The 9,293-nt window shown below is 35.6% G+C and overlaps 1 protein-coding gene across 1 annotated transcript; it reads right to left on the bottom strand.

Moving 5' to 3' along the window:
- Positions 1-7: 7 nt before the first annotated feature.
- On the bottom strand, positions 8-8,463 carry LOC138309163 (uncharacterized). Its single transcript, XM_069250320.1, has 2 exons — positions 8,354-8,463; positions 8-4,790 (listed from the first exon to the last, which is right to left on the bottom strand). Exon 2 carries the CDS (start codon positions 4,771-4,773, stop codon positions 2,788-2,790), a length of 1,986 nt encoding a protein of 661 aa, XP_069106421.1. The 5' UTR covers positions 4,774-4,790; positions 8,354-8,463; the 3' UTR covers positions 8-2,787.
- Positions 8,464-9,293: the final 830 nt, after the last annotated feature.

Raw genomic sequence — 9,293 nt, 5'->3', positions numbered from 1 at the left:
TGTGTGTTTACGCTATAAACCACTGCAGTAACAGCGTTTTAGTGTTGTTTATAAAACACAAATCATGTATCTGCAAGCTTTATGTTAACAATGAATATATATACCTACTTTAAAACATCAATTTCATGTCTTAAATATTAAAAAAATACATAAATTATACAAATAAAAAAAGATATTCTGTATTTGCATATTACAGAGTTATCTATTCCTGTCATTTTCATTGCGGAATGATGTAAGACGATCTTTAAAGCATGAAAGAACAGTACCACATGGTAATTGTCTGTCAATATCTGAGTAATATAATATAACACGTCTAATATAACACGTTCTTGTAATAAAATAATAATTGTATCTATAGTATGTGTGATGTGTGAATGGAGTATGAAAAATAGTTATCTCCCTTTAATTGTTGTAAAATTTTCATTTCAAAGCTTAAATATAAAATCTATAATTGATGTAAGTTTAAACTATTACTTTTGCCACCATTGGAGAGAATTTATATAGGCTTTGCCTGTTATTTAATCCATTTGACATCTTTGTCAATAAAATTTGTTGAAATGAAAAAGAACAGTACCACATTTCATACACAAAATAGCAAAAATTAAAACTGTATGCAAAGAAAGAATAAGTATCTTCTTTTAACTATAGATGACATTGTGCTATAGATATTAAAGATATATATATAAATAAAACTATTTTAGGAATCTCATTATATTAAGAGTCAATAAATAACAGTAAAAAGAAACAATATCAGAAAGGAAAGATTGAAAATTAAAACCACTTTATAGTACATATACATATATAGTGATTTTAGTTACAAAACTTTAATTAAAATATATAGTTGTTAGGAAAATTGCAGAATATTTCTGAGCGAAATATATAAGTATGCGTTAAAAACGTTTTTTAAATAATGATAATAGTTACAAACAATAAATACAAATACCGTTATATTACCCTTGTTTTCAATCATGACAGCATCAATAACTTAAAGATAATTAGATAAATATATATAGGCTGTTCAACTTAAGTACGATCAATTTAGCAATTCGTATGAAGGGTTTCGAAAGTACGTACTAATGAAACATTTTAATGGATACCACCGTACAAGACACTTTTATATGTGGATATGAAGGATAGGGATATGCTACCCGAGGGTTACAAAATGTTGTAGAATATCCCTATCCTTCATATCCACACATAAAAGAAATGAATGAAATTTGTGCGATATTTTCAACGGAAATCCTGTTGTTTGTATCTTTTTAAGTAAACACAGCCTAGTTTCTGAAAACAAATTGTTAACATTCTGCTGAGAAAATAATACTTTTGTTGACGCTTTGACGTAACGAGGCTTTAATGCATGGGTAGATATGCGATACAGCTTGTAAATGTTGACAATATCAGAAATCATTCTCTGTTAATATCAATAGACAAGATTATCAAATACTGTTAAAAATTAGCAAATAAGTTCATTGATCGCTGGCACATGATATGTTCATTAATACCTGTCTGAATTCACCACATGTTAAGTTCATTTCGTTGATCACCGTCTTGAGTCATCACTGGATAAGTTCATTGACGACCGTCTAGGTTCACCACTGGATAAGTTCATTGATCACCGCCTAGCTAGGTTCATCACTGGATAAGTTTATTGATCACCGTCTAGGTTCATCACTGGATAAGTTCATTGATCACCGTCTAGGTTCATCACTGGATAAGTTCATTGATCACCTTATAGGTTCATCACTGGATAAGTTCATTGATCACCGCTAAGCTAGGTTCATCACTGGATAAGTTCATTGATCACCGTCTAGGTTCATCACTGGATAAGTTCATTGATCACCGTCTAGGTTCACCACTGGATAAGTTCATTGATCACCGTCTAGGTTCATCACTGGATAAGTTCATTGATCACCGTCTAGGTTCATCACTGGATAAGTTCATTGATCACCGTCTAGGTTCATCACTGGATAAGTTCATTGATCACCGTCTAGGTTCATCACTGGATAAGTTCATTGATCACCGTCTAGGTTCATCACTGGATAAGTTCATTGATCACCGTCTAGGTTCATCACTGGATAAGTTCATTGATCACCGTCTAGGTTCATCACTGAATAAGTTCATTGATCACCGTCTACGTTCATCACTGGATAAGTTCATTAATAACCGCCTGGGTTCATCACTGGATCATTGATCACCGCCTAGCTAGGTTCATCACTGGATAAGTTTATTGATCATCGTCTAGGTTCATCACTAAATAAGTTCATTGATCACCGTCTAGGTTCATCACTAAATAAGTTCATTGATCACCGTCTAGGTTCATCACTTGATAAGTTCATTGATCACCGTCTAGGTTCATCACTTGATAAGTTCATTGATCACCGTCTAGGTTCATCACTGGTGATTATAATCCATCACCATCGACTTTAGATAATCGTCTTTGTTCAAATTTATATACAATACAAATTATCGCCTTAATTGATTGCATTCATCGGTCAGCGGTTAACGTCATAGCTCGATTTTGACATCAATTTGCGTCTTATATAATTTCTCCTTTCAAAGTTTTTAATACCGGGTATATTCATTAATCAGTGTTGTTACATCCCACAACAAACTTTGAAAATGTTTTTTATAGTGAATACGATAAAGTAATCTACTCGTTACATTGCAAGAATTTGTTGGTGATGCATTGCTTTCATTTTACGTGCGATGATTCAAGAGTTGATAATAGTAATTATAAATCCTGGAAAAGAGTTCAGTGCGAGTTTAGAGGACCTAGCAAGATGTGAATCAATAAAGTTGATATACATGCACATTATTCTTGTCTTGCGATGAAACGTTGGTTACTACAAATTTGTTCCCGTGTACAGATATAGCCATCGGCTTGTCAATACCATCCTTTGCCATCAGCAGTTCTCGAATCTGGGTCCCGTATCTAGACATCTGTACAACGTTGTTAGATTCATAGCCGCAAACATAAAGATTACCTTCCCGATCTACGTCTATTCCTCTACCAGACTTGACGACTCCAACACGGGCCACGCATGTCTGTACATCAGACGTCAGCTTGGTTACCACGACCTTTTCAGCTTCAGATGTTGAAAGAGTGGCGAAGACCTCGTTTTCGTCTGAGGCGAGGCAATAACAATCGTAGGGTAATGACTGGATTTGCTTTAACTCTCCCTCCATTGGTATCTCATATATATTGCGTGGAGTGGTCACGAGGAACTTGCCTTCTCTAAACGTTATACCGTATGATGCTGATGGAGTCTTTATAGCAGTTGAGGGTGTTAGTGTACCGTCCTTTACTTTTACAATCCGTATGCCTTCATCAGAAGAAGCGGTACTCACAGCCACTGTATTATCATCCACCAAACATAAGTCTCGTGGATCATTACTTAAGGTGATTTCATTTAAACATCCACCGTCGCATGAATATAATCTCAATCGTTTGTTTTCATAGTCGCTTAAGACTACCTTCCCGTCTGCCATCACTAAAACACCTTGATGATTACACCCATAGCGGTAGGACGAAGTATCCACTTTAATTGTGCCGAGTTTCCTCACGCGACTTTCGGATAGAACGCCATGATTTTGTATGTATTCCACCCAGTCTGGTGTGCTATAGGGCTGCTCCTCGACAAGAATCCTTCCAAGGGACAACGGGCTGGTTTCGTCGATCGTTGTGAGGCTGGGTTCGATGTCATGTTTAATATCGATTGCCTTGGATAACGATATCTCGTCAATCAAGTCGTTACAGGCACGAATCTCTGCCTGGCCGCGATGGAACAGTTGTATCATCTCGATATGATCGTCTAACTGAGCCGCTGTTCTGGACGCTTCCCTTGTGTTTTGAATGGCCACCGTTAGCCTCCTACACTTCTGTCTACCTAAATCAACCTTGTCTTTTTCAGCTTTATGTTTTGAGATCAGCTCCTGAGTGACCTCCTCTTGTGTCTTGTCGAAGTAAGCGTTGAAGCATTGCCTCAGATCTGTTATGCTCTTTAAACCAACGTCTTGATTATGATGAATAGATTTCTCTTGATCGTCACAAGCCTGGCTGACCAACTCCATACGATTAAGTGCTTTTTCGAGAGATTTATCCATGCAATATAAAAATTCGGTTTTCCTCTGCTTATCACAGAATTCTTTAATAGTCATCACTGTATGGCAGGCTCGGTGATCTGCTATGATACACTTGTTGCATCCAATAAACTTATGTTCCTCACAGTAGAAATCCATCTCATCTTTGTGTGTAGAACATGTCTTCGTTACAGGTTCCTTCCATGCCATGTCATCGATCACCACAATGTTGCAAGAGCTGTGCAATAAATCGTGAACATTATTTTTACATGCGTCACAAAGCAAGATTCCGTTTGGTTTACACAGATACTTTGCCGGTGTTTGAATTTCCTTTGATTTGCAACAAATAGTACAGTCTAATTTGTCGTTGGACATTACCTTGGCGTTTTGGATTCCCTGTATGAGACTATTGGTGGGGAATTGTCGGGCCCAAGTCTGCTTACCGTCAGAGGAGTTCACCGGAGATGTGATCTTTTTACATACAGGACAGGGGAATGAGGTCATGGCCGCCATCTCACCTGATAAGTCTGTGACGATGTAGGTACCAAGACATTCCTCACAGAAGGAATGTAAACAAGGAAGAGACTTTGGGGATCTCATCTCTGTTAGACAAATAGGACAGTCCAGGAGATGACCGGCCGGCAAGGAAGTGACGTCATTTTTATCTTTCTTTTCCTGTCCACTTTCCGCCATTTTTATAGTCACCGTGCCTAAACAAAAATATCTCTTTAAGCATTTGTTTTGTGTATTTTAATCAAGTTTGTTTTAATCAACCTTAAATCTAACAATCGAAGTTAATTAACATGAATTTTAGAACTAGTGAAGCATCCTACTTTAACTCAATGTATTCTTTTTGATTAGCACTAAATGTAATAGTTTGCAGATATTCATGTCATTATTATAACAAGTATCTTCGTTTAAAGTTTTTGTATCACATAACTGACCCGTCTAGCCATGTCATACGGCCATGTCATGAATATCGTAAGCCACATGTGTAATTACACTATTGTGACGCTACAAGTATCTTTGACGTCATAATCTTTATATGACGTCGCTTGATTCTCTCAGTAGACGGAAAAGTCACATCCGAGCCGGATTTCTACTGGTTTATAGACAAAATTAAAAACTTCCACTTATATTTCTATGTTAAGTTATGTGATAAATAGAATCTTACAATCTTAAGATCCTCTATTAGTTTATTGCTTCGCATTACACGTATGTTGATCTAAACGTTAAAACATGATTGTATAACTACACTTTGTGTCACAACATAACTGAAATACTATCCAAGGCATTGGCTTTAAACATACACGAACACGTTGTGTTAGTATTATTTTGGACTGAAGAAGACCTTATAGTGGCTGAATATATATTCCATAGAAATGAGTTTGATTTTACTTTGAATTTATTTTGGTCTATCATTTCGGATTATTAATATACTAGCTTTATACCGTTTTTTTCCCATTATCATTGGGTTTAAGATTATTGAGATTAGGTTTTGTTCAATCAATCGTTTTTGTTGATGACAAAAAGAGAAAAATGAATTAAACTGTTGAAGCAATTTATGGTCAAAGCAAATTGTAAGTTTGAGTTAATTTAGCTTTAAAAAAATGTTAAACGTATAATAACAAGAGATCCCAGAGGGATCTTGGCGCCCACCAAAGAATGATCTATGTCTGCCAATGAGAGAGGGATTTTCTCTCTGCTTTTCAAACCTTTTCAAACATACTACATATAAAATTTGAGACAGATCACTTCAGTACTTTCTGAGAAATAGCGGTAACAATCTGCAACTAACAAAATACAAGATGGTTACCTGTCACCGTTCAGTCCCAAAATGCAATATGCAAAACTAAGGCTTTAGGGGAATCTGGATATAAAATTTTAGAACGATTCAGTACTTTTTTGGGAAATAACGATAACAAACTTAAACTATAACAATCCAAGATCGCTGCCTGGTGGCCAACTTGTTGAACGATTAGTACCAAAACGCAATATGGACAACTAAAGCCCAAGGGGAACCTGAATATAAAATTGGAGAACGATCCATTCAGCACTTTCTCAGAAATAACGATAGCAAACTTTGACTATCAAAATCCAAGATGGCTGCCTGGCGGCCATCTTGTTGACCGATCGGTCCCAAAGCGCAATATGCACATTTAGGGCCTTAGGAGAACCAACATATGAAATTTGAGAATGATCCATTCTGTTCTTTCTGAGAAACAGCGATAACAATCTTCAACTGACAATATACAAGATGGGGACCTGTCGGCCATCTTGGTCACTGTTCAGTCCCAAAATGCAATATGCAAATCTAAGGCCTTAGGGGAATCTGGATATAAAATTTGAGAACGATCCATTCAGTACTTTCTGAGAAATAGCGATACCAAACTATAGCTATCAAAATCTAAGATGCCTGCCTGGCGGCTATCTTGTTGACCGATTGGTCCCAAAACGCAATATGCACAACTAGGGCCCTAGGGGAACCAACAGATGAAATTTGAGAATGATCCATTCTCTACTTTCTGAGAAATAGCGATAAAAACTTTACAAACTGTAACTATCAAAATCCAAGATGGTTGTCTGGCGGTCATCTTGTTAACCGGTCGGTCCTAAAATAAAATATGCACAACTAGGGCCTTAGGGAAACTACATATGAAATTTGAGAACGATCCATTCAGTACTTTCTGAGAAAGCGATAAAAACTTTGACTATCAAAACCAAGATGGCTGCCTGGCTGCCATCCTGTTGACCGATCGGTCACAAAATGCAATATGCACAACTAGGGCTCTTTGGAAACCTACATATGAAATTTGAGATTGATCCCTTCAGTACTTTCTGAGAAATAGTGATAACAAGAATTGTTAACGGACGGACGGACGGACGAAAGGAAGGGCGGACGACGGACCACGGACGAAAGTGATTTGAATTGCCCACCATCATCAGATGGTGGGCTAAAAACTTAATATACATATATTTTATCTCATGTATTTGTATTGAATGTATTATTAGTTAAGCAAGCATGTTATATATCCTTTCATTTGTTTAAGTTTAGTGGCACAGAAATGACATGATATTTCAGTTTTATTTTTTATTTGAAATTAGGTTTTACGATTGCGTATCATCAATGGTTGTACATCTATAAGGTATACATTAGGTTCGTATTCGATGTTTGAAATGGTTAAATATTTGAATAATTAAGATTTAGAATGAATATTACTGCTACACCTATACACCCTATATATTTGGCTTTACATGTTTTCTTCCTGTTTTTTTCATGTAGTCACGATTTATCGTAGTGTTGTGTGTTTTGTTTTTGCCGTCTCTTTAAAATATAAACACAGAAACAAAGTATTGTCATTTTATACTATGGTAGAACTACGAGCCAGAAAACATTAAGAATATTTCTATTGTCAACTTATTGTTTACCCAGCATCGTTAACCTTAGCAAGCGACCCCATCATCGTTAGGTGATGGCTTAAATTATAGTTACATAACATCTTCAGAAACAGTAAATGTCAACATAATCATAGGTAAAGCACACTAAACATAGTATTGTCGGCCTATTGATAGGAATAGTAATATGATCCCGAAAACATCAGACAAAGTATTGTCATCTTGATTTCAAAGTATGATATAATAAATAATATACTGTCTGTTTGATACTGTAGGCATACAATTCCAAGGCACCATGTCGACACTGCATACTAATTGTCATATATTCAAATGAACCGTACTAACACGGGCCTAGACGATATAATAACCATCAACAGGCTATCATGTTCAGTGACGTGTATACAATTGTCAAAACATTCAGAATGAATTTTGATTGTAGCAAAACTTATTTCAGTAACAATGTAATGAAAACAAACTGAACAAATACACAATATGCGATAACTGCTTCACAATGGTTTCCACAATTCGCAGAATTGTGTTGCTGTACTTTCGTTTTCCAAAAGCTCCCAAGTGAGGGGAAATAATGTAATTTCTCTAGGTATGCGAGCACAATATATTGCTATAAAGCGTACACGATAAATGCGTATACAAATACAATACATACAGCTCTTTAGGAATGTAAAGTGATAGTAGACATACCGTTCGACGGGGAAAAGCTTTACGATTTCACCAATTATCTTCAGATATGTCTGTTTTGGAAATGTCCCCGCTCAGCAATTACTTGTTTGATCAATATTTTTAAATATGTAAATCAGATTTTTCGATTATTAGTTTATAAAACATATATGTTATACTTCGTACAGCACAATTCACTTACCAATGCTAATAAATGACAGAGACTTTGTAGAAAATGGCAGACAACCACACCAAAACAGCAAGCAGAGACTTGTTACGCAATACTGACGTCAGGTAGATTATATACCAACGAGTAAGGTTAGGATAACGGAGAAGTCCGGAAATATCCGGAAGATTTAAATCTTTCATATACATATATTAGATTTAAATCTTTCATATACATATATATTTTTTTCATATTACAAGAGGTGGTTAAATTTAATGTCACTTTATTGTATTATATTCCCATACATGTTACTTCATTGATATAATCTTTTGAGATATGGTCATAATAAAATATATATTTGCAAGAGCGAAGAGTTGTTGTTAGCTTTCGCACCGTCGTACATACATGTACATGTATTTAAAATATTATCAAATATCCCGATTGCTATTTTGTATTCCATGTTCACACTTGCTCAGTAATTTTTGTATAGATAATGCATTTGAAATATCCCCAGAATGTCAGTGTTACATCTAACTTTAAAAAGAACTAATGCTGAAAAATGAACATTTATATACCACAATTTTTCCGTAGAACACACGTGCTTTACTTTGGTAAGTATATGTATACTTGATGTAATTGATCAGTGTATTGTTGAAAACGTTTTCTTTTGCGGACATCTGTATTATTGTTATAAATCAAGTTTGCTTGGCAATAATATAAGACTCTTTCATATGCGGATATGAAGGATAGGGATATTCTACCCGAGGGTCACAAAATGTAGTAAAACCCGAGGCTTGCCGAGGGTTTTGCAACATTTTGTAATCCCGAGGGTATAATATCCCTATCCTTCATATCCACTTATGAAAGAGTATTTTTCTTTCATACCTCGACGTTTTATTGTAATTTTACAACTATAATATCCCACCATTTTGAAATAAATTCGAAGAAATCCATACCTGGTAGCCGATTTTCCATA

Source organism: Argopecten irradians, chromosome 15, assembly GCF_041381155.1.
Source record: "Argopecten irradians isolate NY chromosome 15, Ai_NY, whole genome shotgun sequence".
Lineage (NCBI taxonomy): Eukaryota > Metazoa > Mollusca > Bivalvia > Pectinida > Pectinidae > Argopecten > Argopecten irradians.
Note: the sequence above shows the minus strand (reverse complement) of the source record. Positions and strands in the feature narration are given on the sequence as shown.

Coding starts and splice junctions, on each gene's coding strand:
- LOC138309163 (XM_069250320.1), bottom strand. CDS start 4,773: ATGGCGGAAAGTGGACAGGAAAAGAAAGATAAAAATGACGTCACTTCC.